The 15661-nt window shown below is 35.5% G+C and overlaps 5 protein-coding genes across 5 annotated transcripts; 2 read left to right on the forward strand and 3 right to left on the reverse strand.

Moving 5' to 3' along the window:
- Positions 1–577: 577 nt before the first annotated feature.
- EIN_046440 (hypothetical protein) lies at positions 578–1117 on the reverse strand (the record flags this gene model as incomplete). The annotated part of the gene is made up of 1 exon (XM_004261124.1): positions 578–1117. One exon carries the CDS (start codon positions 1115–1117, stop codon positions 578–580), a length of 540 nt encoding a protein of 179 aa, XP_004261172.1.
- Positions 1118–1412: 295 nt separating this feature from the next.
- Positions 1413–2660, reverse strand: EIN_046450 (hypothetical protein; the record flags this gene model as incomplete). The annotated part of the gene is made up of 1 exon (XM_004261125.1): positions 1413–2660. The coding sequence occupies one exon, from the start codon at positions 2658–2660 to the stop codon at positions 1413–1415; it is 1248 nt and encodes a 415-aa protein (XP_004261173.1).
- A 239-nt stretch (positions 2661–2899) lies between these two features.
- Positions 2900–5930, forward strand: EIN_046460 (leucine-rich repeat-containing protein C10orf80, putative; the record flags this gene model as incomplete). The annotated part of the gene is made up of 2 exons (XM_004261126.1): positions 2900–3057; positions 3176–5930. The coding sequence occupies 2 exons, from the start codon at positions 2900–2902 to the stop codon at positions 5928–5930; spliced, it is 2913 nt and encodes a 970-aa protein (XP_004261174.1).
- A 198-nt stretch (positions 5931–6128) lies between these two features.
- EIN_046470 (hypothetical protein) lies at positions 6129–11846 on the reverse strand (the record flags this gene model as incomplete). Its single annotated transcript, XM_004261127.1, has 2 exons — positions 6129–11450; positions 11532–11846. 2 exons carry the CDS (start codon positions 11844–11846, stop codon positions 6129–6131), a joined length of 5637 nt encoding a protein of 1878 aa, XP_004261175.1.
- Positions 11847–14694: 2848 nt separating this feature from the next.
- Positions 14695–15659, forward strand: EIN_046480 (hypothetical protein; the record flags this gene model as incomplete). Its single annotated transcript, XM_004261128.1, has 1 exon — positions 14695–15659. A coding segment is annotated over one exon (965 nt), but the record flags the coding sequence as incomplete, so codon positions are not given.
- Positions 15660–15661: the final 2 nt, after the last annotated feature.

Raw genomic sequence — 15661 nt, forward strand, 5'->3', positions numbered from 1 at the left:
TTATTATTTAAAAAAGTTTCCAAGCTAAAATCAAGAAAATGAACTACTATATATGAAACTAGAAAAATAGTAAACATTAAAAGGAGAAAAAAGAACCCGAAAAAAAAGGTGTATCTTCCGTAAAAAAAGCTTTTTTGAATATCTCGTCAATCCCATAAATTTAGTATTTTAGTCTTTAAACAAATTGCAAACTTAAAAAAACAAAAACTCCCCCTCATTTTTTTAAAAATATAATAATCTAAAATAGTCATTATATCGGCAATAGTTTAATATCAATTATTTTTTCTAGTTTATTACATGTAATGTATTGAAAAAAGAAAAAATCATCTTCCGTTTAAAAATTAGAGTGTCACTTAAAAAAGAAAAAGGCAAATATACCGCCATTTTTCCTCGATTTAGCAATTAAAAATGTGTTTTTCTTCAAAAAGCCTCCAACTAATAAAGAATGGTTTCCAGAACCAAATTGTATAGTTTGGCAATCAAAAAGTGTGTTAAAAAGAAAAGACGAACACCTTTGCAAAAACGGCGAACAACCGAAGTAAAAACAAGGAATGTTTTATTCTTGTCGATTATTGTGTCAAAAAGACAGCAGTAATGCGAGAACAAATAAGGTAGCCAAAGCGTCTGTTCCGCAGCTAAGGACGTATTTTCCATCGAGCAAGCCGCCACAGTGAACGCACTGCGATTGCAGGGACTCCCCACTGCAATCGCGTTTTTTGAATTGTATAGAATATAAAGTGTTATTCGAAATGGCATATTTGCTTGCACCAAGTGTGTTTGGCATACAAACATCTGAGATATAGATTTGTTCGTGCTGTGCATGTGACCCAGGGCGAGGGTTCAACCAAGCAATGTGCTTTGGTGAGCTTTCAAAGATATCCGAATTATCAATTTCATCTACGGAAACACGTGGCCCTGAGCAGTCCTTTGTCAAATAGTGTAACATGAATGGATGTGATGCCACAAAAATCAATTTCTCGGACCCAGTAAGGGTTTCCGAACATTCATTATCAGTCGCTTTTGTGAACATAACCATCTCCCCACTTGGGGTCGTTAATATGGGCTTCACCAACTCGGCCCCTTTGACAAGAACTATAGACAACAGCACGAAGAACATTTTGATTTTACAGTTAATCTGATATGTCCATTTTATTTGGGGTTTATCATTGCCTTTAATTGGGTCTTTTGAGTTTTGTTATTAGGTTCACTTTCAGACCATATAACAGGAAATATCACTCAAATACGCGAAAAATCAAAAATAATGAACAAAAACTATATTTATTAGAAATTTTATTAGAAACTATAATATCATTTCTTCTTTCAATACGAGAAAACAATAGTAAATAACACTTTTGAATTGTATTAAAATGGTATTATTAAGGATAATACTATAATTCTACTAGTTAAATGAATCAATTTCGAGTATACCACCCCTTTCTAGATATTGGTCGTTGGGAAAGTGTATTGCCACACTCCGAATATTGTGGCACTTGCGCCTTAAGCTTAGTTTCAAATTCTTCAAAGGTGCAAATATTGTTTTCTTTCGCACACAAACGGAGGGGCAGAACTTTATCATTGAGTAAAGCTCTTACATAGTTGACACCATCTTTAGTCAAGTATTCAAAAGCAAGGGTGGAAGCATACGGTATCGGCTGTGTTGTATCTTCTCCCAAAAGGCCAAGTATACCATAAATGGAACTATCATGAGCAGAATAGTGTTGGTATACCACTTTCCCATTGAGTGCACTTTCCGCATCGGCAAGCATTTCATCAACGAAAAAGCCAAGTTTGTATTTAGCACTACCCGCTGCATAGAAGTACTTGTTTTCAATGAGGTATTCATCCAATATAGTCTCGTAATCACTCTCGTCTAAACACTCATTGTCATTACATGGATATTTCTCGTTGTGACAGACGCGAGCAGCCATCATATCCACATAGTCATACAAGTCCCCAGTCGCATCTGCTATTCCAGTGACTCTTTTAATCTTGTTGTAGGCCTTTGTAACGTTTTCGTTACTTCTCAGGTTAATGACTTCCTCTGATTGTGCGGTAGCAGTGTCGAGAGTTTTAATAATAGGGCAGCAATCTTTATTGGGCTTCAACGATTCAATTTCATATGGCCGAGTCAATATCTCCAAGTCAGTGTACTTCCCTCTTTCTTTTATTGGATAAAATCGTTGCAAGAACGCTTCCATACTCTGTAATGTTCGAATTTTGCCTGAAGATCTCAAATGGATGAGTTCCGGATCAAAGACTTCTGGTAATATGGATTTGTATAACTCTCGGACGTGCGCTCCTAATTTGTAGTGCATTGAAATCCCTTCTGGAGTTAATTGCCCCGGCTCACAAGACCCTTCCCACATATAATTAATAGCGTACGGATTCTTCTTTTTGTCAATTAACGATGTTTTGGACGTTGCCGTGTGTGACACTTTCCCAGACGTTTCTTGATAGATGTGTGACTCTTCAACATACCCACATGTAAACTTCCCATTGTCGCCTTTGTATGAATTCGATGGAGTTCTGTCCCCATGTCGTGCAATCAATTGAACATATTTCAACTTATAATCAACTGGTGCAGATTCGTAGGGTGTTGGTGTCACTTTGCAGATATCCACTGGCGTCGAAAACACTAAGGAAAGTAAAAGGAACAACATCAGTGGTTTTTAAGTTCTTATAAACAAGTTATTATTTATAATAAAAAGTATTATAATATTCTTAATTTAAAGTATGTTTAATTTTCTGGTTTATTTTAATTTGTTTTATAATTAATTTTTCTATTGATGATAATACTATTCTTTACTAATATATTTATTATTACAATTGTTTTAATAAAAGATTTGGTGGAACTAATCAAAAAGAGAAAAAACTGAATGAAAACTGTGATTGAGATTTAATGACAAGCCAGATCGACAGCTCAGCAACGTTTGATACGATTGACCTTCCTCCCGAAATCAAAACGAAAATCGACGAATTACCAGTCAACCAACTTCCAACAGATTCATCGAGCACTCAAAAGAAAACAACACAAAACAACATCTTTTTTGGACAACAGTTTGTATAATATATTTGTTATAATATATTTATAATAAAATCTTAGATATATATTATATAATTGGTTTTTATTATAATATATCATTATTTATACTATAATTTGTAATTTAACGGAAAGGAAAATTGATGAGATCAGAAATTTGGATCACCACGTAGCGCCAGATTTGCGCAATAGAGACCACGAAAAGTTCATCACCCCACTATCTGCACATTCCCTCAACAACTCACAACCGACTTCTGGTTCACAACCATCAGACGACTATAAAAACGAAATTGATCTCAACAAAATAAAATCGGAGAAAGAAGGGAAAGTTGATTCGAACGAAAAGAAAGAGAGCGAGTCACTGAGTGAAATCAAAGCGGACTCCAGTGGTATTGATTTGAGTAGTATCGAAGCAGAGGAGAAGAAAGCCAGCTCCCCGAAATTGGTCGACACGGCGAAAACGGACGAAGTTGATGTTGTCAAAGTCTCACAGCCCAAATTGCCGAAGCAAAAAACGCCCACTGCTGTTGACGAGAAGTCTCCGCACTCGAAGAAAACGAGTTCAGGCCTTTCGAAAAAGGTAGGGAAACAGCGACTGTTTCAGGGCGTCCAACCAACTGATTTCAAAGAGAAGAAAGAATTGTCGGAGTTTGAAAAGATGGAGTTGTCGTATGTTTCTAAGGTATCTCCTGTGGATAATAACGTGTCAAGTCTTACCGAAGAGAAAGAGAAACCATCGAGTCAAAATGTGAAAGAGTTGTTCAAGAACTTGAATAAGAAAAAGGGGGAGAAAGCGAGTCAGAAGAAGCGGATGGAGAACATCGAGAAGATGATGGAGAAGAAGAGTCCACAAACAACGGAGAAAGACTCGCAAAAGAAAAGTGGGTCGCAGAAAAAGCTGACGCAACCAACGTCGAGCGATGAAGTGAAGATGAAAATTGATGAGAAGATGACGCAGGTGCCTGTGAAATATGAGGACAACACTTCGACGGTGAGTGGAATGGAGATCGAGACCTTAGCGGAATACACGAAGAAGAATCGAACGGTGGGGAAAAAGAGTGAAGTTCCTACGATGGTAGTAGATGATGAGAGTGAGAAGAAAGCGATGAAAGAGGAGTTGAAAGTCCACAAAGAAGGGAATGGAAATGAAATGACCAATCCCGTCGAACAAGAAGACCGAATGAATTGGGTGAAGTCACTTGGTAAAGTGAAGGAGGAGATCAAACGAGAACATGTGGATGAGGAAAAGAAGGTGGATGGAATATTCGACCAAATGAATGTTTATGTGAAAACACCACCACAACGACAGGTGGTTGAGTCTGATAAAACCATTCCATCGAGTCAACTTGCTGAAGTGAAGAAGGAGATACCAATGGTCGAGGTGGTGGAGATACCAAAAGAGAGGAAAGAAGACATTAAAATGGACGAAGAGGTGATGAACAACTTTGCGATTGAGAACAACGATATTGTTGAGAATAATGATATTCAAATGGATACAATGGAAGATATTATTAAGAAACAGTTGAGTCAAGTTGATGAACTGGTGAGTGGGGTATCGAAGAATCCATCACAGAAAATTAAAGCGATCAAATTAGCGAAAAAAGAGGAGAAGAAACCGACTCCTCGTGCAGAAACAATGGAGAAGGCAAAAGAGAAAGGGAAGGAGAAAAAGGGGACAACTGTGTCGAACAAGAAAGAACCGAAAAAACTGTTAAAAACGGTGGAGAAGAAAAAACAATTACTGAGTGGGAAAAATTCGATGAAAAAGCTGAAGGAAGACGAGAAACAAAGTATTTTGGCGATGGTAGAAAATGATTTTGAAGAGAAGAAAAAGATGAAGGACACGCCGAAAGGAGAGAGCTTACTCTCAACACTCTCGGAAATTAAACGGGACGAAGAGTGGGAGGATGCACCGATCACGAAGAAAAAGGCGGGAAAGGTCTTGATGGATTTGAAGAAGGAACAACCGAAGACTACAGAAAAGGTTAAAACGCCACTCATAAGTGAAATATCTGAGATTAAGAATGACAACGCCGTTGTTATAGAAACGCGACAAGACAAGAAGGGGGAGAGTCAAAAGAAAGTCACAGAAGAACTCCAAACGGAGAAGAAACCCAAAACACAAGAAGAAAAGAAGGAAGATAGGAAAGAAGATAAGAAAGAGAAACTTGAGAAGAAAGAAACGAAGTTAATCAAAAAGGACAAAAGTGGGAAGATAACAAAAGTTGGGAGAAAGGTGAAGGAGAGCCTTAAAGAGTCTGAAGACGTTGGGAGTGAAGAAGAGAAAGTCGACAAGTTGGAGGAGAAGTTGAAGAGTGAGAAAATTATCAGTAAACCAGAGAAGAAAGTAACAACAAAAGGAACAAAAGAAGTAAAAACGGAGAAGAAGCCAAGGAAATTGAAAAGCTCAAAAAGCTTGAAAAGTTTGAAGGAAGAATCAAGTGCGAGTAAATTGAAATCTACGTTCACCCCATATGTCCCAACACCAGAAAAGAAAAAACCAAAAAAGAGTGTGGAGAAGTCGATGGAGACAGTTACTTCGGAAGAAAGCGCTTCAGAAAATACATATTCGAAAGAATTGAATATAGTCAAAACATCAAGCGAGAGCGGAAATGAGTGTTACGACATAGAAAAGAACCCAAATAATGAGAAGACGACAGTCTTTCAAGGGAAGAAACTTGAAACGTTTATTGATCAATACCAGAGTGCGAGAAGAGTCCTTTATGGCCAAAATACATTTGGAAGGAAACGACAATTTCCGTTGTATAGAAGAGTGCCGTATTATGATTTTCGATGGGGTATGACTATCGACGACTTTCCAGAATTAAAGGAAGAAGATAACAAGTGGATTGAAAAGTTCGAGAGAGAGAAAAAGAGGAAGATGAACTGATTGGGCGTGTTAAACAAACTCAGAGAATATAAGTGAATTTTTTGTTTGATTCAAATGGCGTCTAATCTTGAGAGACACGTGGCATATCTCTAATATTATATTGAACCAATAATATAGTAATATAATAATAATATAATAGTAATATAATAGTAATATAATAGTAATATAATAATATAGTAATAGGAATAAAATAGTAAATTACTTTTTTGAGCGTTTAAATGCAGCATTAATTGCGATTTTGAGCTCTGAGGTGAGTGTTTTGGTCAGAGGACGAGACTGACAGAAGTAAAGTAAAGAAGGGCTGACTGAACGAATTTTTGAAAGAAAGACGTCCCATTGTTGTACATCTTTACGTTTTGGTGAGCTCTTCTCGTCACGTTCACGTTGTTCCAAAATGTCAGTGAGAGTGGGTTTATCTAAGGTAAAGGCGTTGAGCCAAGCGTTCAAATAAGTTAAGTTGTTCGATGTGATGCATTGATGGTACAGTGCTTTTGACCATTTCAGTGGTTCGAACAAATTATAGAAAGTGGCGAACATGTAAGCGTCGTCGAAAGAAGAGAAATACACGAGTTGGTGTTGTGCTTTGTCTTGAGTCAAGCCGATCAATTGGACGTTGTCGAAGTAGATCTGCAGCGACAAAATTCCGATGTAATTGACACATTGATTTGCCCAGTAATATTCCTCTTGGTTTCTAAAGAAACCAATTGCTCGTGCAAACCCTTTTAAAGCCTCTACGAACTGTGCATACCACATATATATTGGAGGTGTCGTCTTAGTCACATTTGTCATTTCATTGATGAACTCCGTCACTACTTTCTTTGCCTTTTCAAAGTAAAACATTCCCCCCTCCATCGATGTGTTAAGCACAGTGTAACAATCAGAGAAAACCTCTTCGTAATTTGAATGGAAGTCCAAGTTGGGAGTTTTTTGGACTTCATTCAAGTCGGATATATAATATATCAAATTCTCAAAACATGACTTCTCTTCGATGGATGGGATGACTTGTTGATGGTCAATGTTGTTATTAAAAACTCTTTGAAGTAACATCTTTGGTAGACTGACACACTCTTCGTCTTGTTTAATCACAAACTCGGGCAGAGTCTTTGTCTTCACTGCAAATCGAAGGAGTGACGAAATGTTTTGTGGAAGAAGAAGTTGATCAATCACTTTGTATATCGTTTCAATCGTCGTTTTGACGACTTCTGAGTGCGTCGTCATCTCACCCGCAAAGTAACAGCACGCAAAACACTCCATCACAACAAAGTAATCGTTCGACAATTCACAATGACTCAATAGAAGTTCAACTATGCGTGTTGGGTCTTTAAGAAGTCCTAAGAATGATTTTATGATGTTTGATGGATACCCATTGATACTAATTGGTTTCACATCTTCGGCAACATCTATATATATTTTACACATGAGTGGTACGATCTCTTCATCCGTCAAGCCCTCCCACTCTATGAATTTCTTGGCTTCTTCAAAGATGACAGGCCAATGCGTTAATTTAATTGAATACTTCTTGAGCGTTTGTACACCACATATGGCCGATAACACGTCAAGTCGTTTTGAAGCAAAAGCAGATGAATCTCGAAGAAGGGCTAAAATAGTCAACTTCTCTTCGTAATACTTATGGATCACAGTATACCGCATTTTCATTAATTCAAGGCCTCGCGCGATTTTAAGTGCCCCTTTGACTAAGACATCTAAGTGTTCCAAACCCTCCGTCAACGTCATCGAGTAATTGTTTTCATTCACAACAAACTCATAGACTTGTTTGAAAACCCTCATCTCAGGACAATTCAGTTTTTCATTCATTAACATCGCTGGAGTGTAATCCCCTCTGTTCGTCAAATAATACACAGATGACTCTTTTGGCTTCTCTATAGACACAGCAGCTATATTCCGCATCTTACTCTCTTCGTAGATGTGCCGCATCTTCTCAACTTTTTTAAGTCCTTCCATCGCGTCCTTTTCTACCATTTTTGTGAACCAGTCTTTGCTCAATTGTAATACAGTGAGTACTCTATTCGCAATGGTTTGGTAATTGGTTTCATAGTCTTCTTTATCATGTAATTTGACGGCTTCTTTGTAGTAATACTCGCCAGCATCTATCGGGCGACTCTGACGCTTTTGAACAATTTGGTCGATCTTTTCCCACTTCTCATCTTCACTCCAATTGCGCTTCTTAAGCTCCATCGATATCTCAGCAATGACAGGAAGAAACATATTGTCCGGTACAAATTTCATAGCAAAATCGTGTGCATCGACATATGAGCCGGTCTCTATTAATAGATTTACCACTTCCTCATTCTTACTCAAACACGTCAGTTTGTTTGATAAATTGTGTTTTTCAATGACTTCTATAATCGCCTTTTTGTTCTGGAGACATCTCTTCACAACTGCAGGTAAGTTCGCAATCTGCTCAAGCTCTTTAACGAGTCGCATCACACTATCACTCAATTTGCTGAATGACTCACAAAATTGTTCAACAGAACTTAACATCACTTGAACTAAAAATTCGTCGGACCCAATACCCCAAGTCCTCTTAAACGCGTTCTCAAAATCTCGTCTTAAATCGTTCATTTGTCCAAACAACGCGACAGAAACACCTTTTAATATTTTCATGAATGGAATGAGTGGATTAGTTGGATCGAAGAAATAGAGTCCTTGGATGACATTCTCACACGAGAAATTGTCTGAAAGGAGAGTTGCAATTGCTTTAAGTAAATTGCCTTCAATTGAGCTTCTCTCTAAATTTGTGTATTGTCCAGCACTTTTAAGTGTTTTCCCAGCAATAATGCTCTCTAAATATCTCAAAAGAGATTGTTCCGAGTCGCTTTTGTCTATGAATACCCAATTCATGTAATTCACGCCACTCTCCGTCTCATTTGAAAACCCTTCGATAACAACTCCAAGACTCTTCTTGTCATTTATTTCACTGTCGATTGAGATGATGTGACTCTTAATTGGAGTCTCCGGCCAATTGTCCCGAATGGACTTGTCGACTTGTCCAATAGAGTATCCGTGTTGGTCGCCAAATTCGAAGAGTCCTATCAAATTCTCACTCTCACTAATTAAGTCAAGCTGTCTGAGTGACACCCCCTCTCCCCATTTGTTTCCTAAGAAATTTCGCAAATGAGACGCCGAGTTGAATGGGACAGCTTTTCTCTCCAGACTACACAGAGCCTCGTGCTTATATTCACTTTCGTCCAAAGAGTCGTACGACACCATAGCAAAGTCCGGGTCGTCGCTTAAGACATCTTTAAGAATCAAGTTGACACGTGTGAACGTGTTTCCTTTAAGTTCCATAACAAACGCAGCGAGCATCTCTTTGTTGGAGTCCATTCTCATGAGTTCTTCCGTTGTGAATGTGTAGTCCCATTGTAACATTGATATAACACGACCATCAGATAACATGTCATACGGTGAAAGTGTGTATTGTGGTATTTCTTTCACTGGGAATGGCATCTTATCACTCATTGGAGCATATGTCGTCTTCATTAAAGCTTCATAGAGTTCCTTCATTTCACACGTCTCGACTTCTTCCATTTGTATTGGAATTTTACTCTCAACGGCTTTGATCTCCAGTTCGTCGTCCCACGTATCAATTTTTAACATCTGTTTCATCCAATTCTGTGGAGGGTCGACTGTCAGTTTTGACATTATTAAATCGAAAATAGGAAGATAGATAACAAGTTGGACTAGTTCGAGAAGTCGTGGAGTGATTTCCGATTCGACACCTCCTATGATTTCAAGTCGAGTTAATTCATGTGAAAGGCCCATTTGTTCTGCTTCTTTTAATATATTTTCCGTTGGGTTATTCATGAAGTAGACTTTAATCAAATGTTCGACACTTTTGGGACATTTAAAACGATTGTAATACACAGCTTCTTTGTTACTAACCGTTTGGCACCGTTCGATGTAATTAATGATTCCTTCTTTGTCTCCATGAATGAGTAAATACTCCAAACTATTCACACCATCCACAGAAACACCTTCTTCTTGAAGTAATTTACACCGTTCGACATCTTCTGTTGATGTAAAAGTGTCAATGGAAAGACTGAGTTTATTTCCTTTGATGTTATCGACTTTATCAATCGAAGCAATGTTCTCTGCCATTTTCTGGTTATACGAAATCCCATATTTCTGCATTGTGTCTGATGACATATCCCCATAGATAGGCTCCTCTCCCCTCACATTGTTTTTCATACAGATGAAGTAAACTGTTTCATTCTTTTCTTCTCGACACGCCGAGAAGTACTTCTTCTTATCTTCTGTTATTTCAAAATCAATTTCTAACATCTTTTTAAGCTCTTTGCGAACATCACAACAATTCGTTTTATTAAAAACTTCTTTCAAGACACTCACAACATCTTTATATCCAAGTCGAATGAGAAGATGGATCGCCGCACGAACATCATTCGCTAATATAAGCTGATACACAAACTTCATTCCATACTCTTTCACTTCTTCACGACTCATCCCATACTTCTTCATTATATCCGCAAAGTTCCCATTCTTCAATGACTCGACTAGACCAAGCCACCCTCTTTCAATCACCTTCCCAAAGTTCCCCGATTTCCTCAAATTCTCTTGTTGAACCATTTTGACGTTCTCGAGCTTCATCACCATATCCTCTTGCAATAGTATGGCTTCAACATACTTCCTTTGCATCGCTGAAGTTTTCGAAATGAATTCCGGGCTCTTGTTATGAATGTATTTCACAACACATTGCAGCCCAATCTCGGAAATCATCGAGAGATCTCGATAATACATTTTCTTCTCAACCCCCGAGTCGTAATATTTTTCTACCATTTGAATGATCTCTGGAATTTGATCCTCGCGCATTTCAAGAAGAAGTCGCTTAGCTTCGTCGACGTGTAAATTGCGCATCGCATTTTCAAATTCGACCATCTTTCGATCTGCATACTTCAACACGTCGTTGTTCTCAACAAGTTTGTTCCACCCAAATTCAAAGCCGGAAGACACCATTCCGCGCAAAACACTTTCGACTTGCAAATTGTGGATGTAACACACAACTTTGTTATCTTCAAGAACCATCATCGACCCACAATTTCCTGAATACAAATAAGTTGCTGACTTGATATTGGAACTAATAAGTGGCTTCTCTTGTGTGTTTTCTATATTAAAGATTTCCACCGAGTCTTTGCAGATACAGAGTAATGAGGTTTTCGAGAGGAAGATGTGATTCACATGTTCCACGTTGAATGTTATCGACGAGTTCTGGAACACTGCAGCGACTTGGAAGAAGTCGTTGACTTCATGTAATTTCATTGAAGTCATTTGCTTTGAATTGACGTTATGGAACACAACAACGGACGTGTCATACAAAAACGCGAAGTACTCCAAATCGGCGGTGAATGAAAAGGTCTTGGGAAGACTTTTGAGGAAGTCTAAAGTGACAGAGAAACACGGCATTCGTGGGATGAAGAGGTGCAATTTCTTATCCATTGTTAAGACCGCAAAGATGTAATTTAAAGAGGAGTGCAATGCGTAGTTCTTTATTGGGGATAACATTGCGGGACGTAATTGATTGTTATATCCAATAACATCCAATCGATATGGTCGAAATATACAAACGATGAAGGAGTCGATCGAAGGGTGAAGGATGAGTTTTTCATCAGACAATGATTCGGTAATGGTTTGATCAATTCCATTGAATTGGTGGAATATAATAGATGTCTTTGTATAGTAAACAACACCCTCACTTCTATTTAACACTACAGATATGAAACCCTTAACACCTTCTATTTGAGTCACTTGTAAAGTTAAAAGGTTTTGAAGACAAAGTGTTGTGTCTTGTAAGGAACATAAATGTGTATTCAATGGTGTCACTTCACTGTTTGGCTTTGCTTCAAATTGTAAAGTGGACAAAACAAGACGTGTGTGGGACATCTCTGATTTTGAAGTTGAGAACTCAATTATTGAATCAATTCGAGGAGAATCAATTTGAAGGCGTTTTTTCTTCAAAGAAATGACTTCTCGAAGAATACATTGGAACTTTTTTGATAATTCCCATGGTCTTAGATTACTACATAGTATGGTTTATTTGTAATTTGTTTATAGTTTAAGATTTTTGATGGTTTTGGATATTTTAGTTCTTTTCAATTTTAAGGATCTTTTTTGTATTTTTATTCAATAATTATGGAAGATTTGTTAACTTTATTTTTAATAAACAAAATTATTATTATACATTTTTTTTTAAAGTGATAATAACAATGAATTATTTGTATTAGTTAATAATAATACTTATATAAATTATGTTAAAAATTAAAAGTTGTTAAAATTTATTACTTATAAATTATAGAAAAAAATAATTTAAATCTTTTTTCAAATTAAATAATATTCTAAGAATTTTAACTATTGATTACAATTTATAAAGCTAAATAATAATATAACTAAGTGCCTTCCTAGCTCAGTCAATAGAGCGTGCGGCTTTTAACCGTAAGGTCGGGGTTTCGAGCCCCTCGGGGGGCGTTTTTTCACTTTTTATTGTTTGATAATATTCATTATTTAAGTTATAAACAGTAAAACCTATTATATTTCAAGAAGCATTTGTGGTCTAAGGGCAGAATTCCACCCTTCCAAGGTGGAGATCCGGGTTCGAGTCCCGGCAAATGCATTTTTGTTTAATAATTGATTTTGTGATAATTTTTAAAAAAAGAATGGGTTTCAAAATGACAGTTGTTAGATTTTAAATAACATGTGATTTCGGTTTAAACAACTTAAATCATTAAATTGTCTTCTAATTGTTTGTTACAACAATTTTGAGATAATGATTGTAGTATCTTTTTATTTAATTTAAATTGATATTACAAGTGTTAATTTGTACAAAAAAATTTGTGTTTAATTTATTTATTATGAAATGAAAGACAAACAACAATACCAGTTTCTAATTCAAAAATAAAAATAACATTTAGTTGCTTTAACTATTTTGAATGGTTTGTAACATTTTATTTTTGAAAAATAAAAATTCCAAATCAATTTAAGTGATAAATTGACTGTGTGTTCTATATTGAGAAAACAGTGTGGATGACTCAAACTACAACTCAATGAAAAAACAATTTAAATGTTTTTTTGAGCTATTTAAATGTATAATTCAATCTTTATAACGACCTCAATTGGGTTTATAAAATAAGTCGAGAAAATTGAATTAATACAAATTCTATAAAAGTCAGTCAAAAGAATCCAAGAGTAATTCTATTTTTTTAAGTGAAAGAAATTTAAGACATCATGAATGTATTAGCAGTGTTGAAGTTACATCAGTTGGACAACATCTTTATCATGATTAATAATGTGTTAATACATAATTGTGATAGTACTCGCCTTTTGTTTTATGATTTTAATTATTTCCCTTGTTATTATTCTTATTCAAAAGCCGTCGGTATATCTGTTTGATTATGAACAAGTAACATAAGAGTTATAAATTTATTTCAATTACTTAGTAGATATTTAAATATCAAAATGGAATAGCATTTTTCGTGTAAAAATTAAATGGCATTTTGCTTTCAAATTATTGACTATTGATTGATTGTTTCTAAAACTTGAAACCAATAAAGTTGGAAAATGAGTGTCTCATTAAAAAAATATGAAAATGGATTGTTTTATTAATACTCTTTTTTATTATACGCATTAAATTCAAAACATTATGACTAATTGTTTTCAAATAAAATAAAACTACACGAAAGTTGTCAGTCATGCTTTAATTATATTATGTGAAACCAAATAATTGTTAAAGAATTAAAAACTTTTTGAACTTTAAGGTTTGTTCATTGGTTTAGGCAAACAAATCGAAAAAAAGACATGAAATACTTTTTTATTTTGAAGTTTCTTTTTGTCATCAATAAATAACAAAAAACGACTACTATTCCCAATAACCCGTAAAAATATGGGTTGTGGAAGAATATTGTCAGTGAGTAGTGAAACAAGGACAAAGTATTAAACATAATGATACAATGTACTATTATTATGTGTATCAAATAAAACCAGGGTGCTCTTTATTAAAATATAATTTGGAATATTAAACACAATCCAAAAATACGTTTTGATTCACCAACTATTCGAAGAGATGGTTTTGATAATTTGATATAAAAGAAGTGGGTAGTTGTTTTATTAGTAATAAAATATAGTTAACGATATTATAATAAATGGTATAAATTATACAGGGGTGTATATCATTACTCCTTTATTATAAAAAGAGTTTCACATCTTAATTAATCATGTCAAAATTGTCAACGATGAGTGTGGTGAAACATACTTCTTTAATTTTGAAAGAAGATGAATCAAAGAAAAATCAGTTTGCGCACAGACCGTCTCGCAAATCTCTTGAAAGAGAATTAATCGTTACATCTCCACGAAGAACTATATACACCCGTTACTCAAAAAGTGTATTATTACACCTGAGAGATTTTTGATTGTGCAAGAAAACAGTATTGTGTCGGTATATTGTAAATATTGTTTTGTTCTATTTGTTGTCGCAACAACTATTGTGATATTAATAATTATAGCTATTATCAAATAGTAAGTTATAATTAATTATTCCATTATTAAGTTAAAGTATGGAGTCAAATCTATTGTGTAAAAATTCACCAATCATACTATATTTATATTGTTAAAAATACTATAAATAATAATTAGTTCAATAGTAATATAAATATAGATATTATGATACTTCAAAATGGCAAATAACACAAAATAAAAAATGTTATTTCAAAAGTCAAGAACTTGAAAACATATTATTTGAATGAAGATAATAACACTGTTTTTTGTACTTACAATTTCGAGTGCTGTGACATACGACGATTTAAAGGCACAGCTTGCGAAAGGCGATTTGGAGATTCAAGAACTTCGTGAAAAGGTTATTGACGTTCTACAAAAAGGTACTCCAGAGAATTTGCCGACGGAAGAGAGAATGAAGTGTTTATCCGGGCCAGAGACATCTGCAGTCAAATATTCGAAAATTGCGGCGGAACGAGTCGAAAGTGCTGCAATAACAAAATCTAAAACATTTTTTAACGAAGGAGAAAATGACTACGAGAACAAAGTCGACCACTTTATCGACTCGTTGAAGTACAAGGCATACATGACAACACTCTCATTACTAGTGGAGAAGTCAAAGAATGGCCCGATAGATGAAAAGGAGTCAATGAGAACTGTTGGCATAGTCGTGAATCGAACATTAAATGAAGCGAAGAAAGAAGATGGGGTTGATAAGTACATTCAACTTGAGAAAGAACAAGAACGACTTGTCAAAGAACGATTGACACTTTTGTATGCCCGTGAGGAATTGAATGATCAAGTCATGTTGAATAAGATTGAGGCATTGCTCTATTCATATCAATTAGAAAAGAAATTAAGCGAGTTAAAACAAGAGAAGAGAAGTGTTCATTCAAGCAAGAAGGTAGAAGATGTCAAGAAACACGGAAAGAAATACATTGAAAAGGTCAGAGAAGTTGAGAAGAAAGAAGAAAAGATCAAGACGATTAAAAGGAGTGCTGCTCTTTCGAAAAAGGAAGTCAAGAAAACGGAAAAGTTTGTTGAAAAGATCGAAAAGAAATTGCAGAAGATCGAACAGATGAAACACATTGAAGACAAAAAAGATGCGCAGAAGGATAAAGTACTTGACACCATCGAAACACCAAAATGTGAGAAAAGGATAATATCACACAGAATGGAACACTTCCAAGAACAAACTATTTCACTGATACAAA

The sequence above is a fragment of the Entamoeba invadens genome (assembly GCF_000330505.1).
Source record: "Entamoeba invadens IP1 unplaced genomic scaffold scaff_1105074725885, whole genome shotgun sequence".
Lineage (NCBI taxonomy): Eukaryota > Evosea > Mastigamoebida > Endamoebidae > Entamoeba > Entamoeba invadens.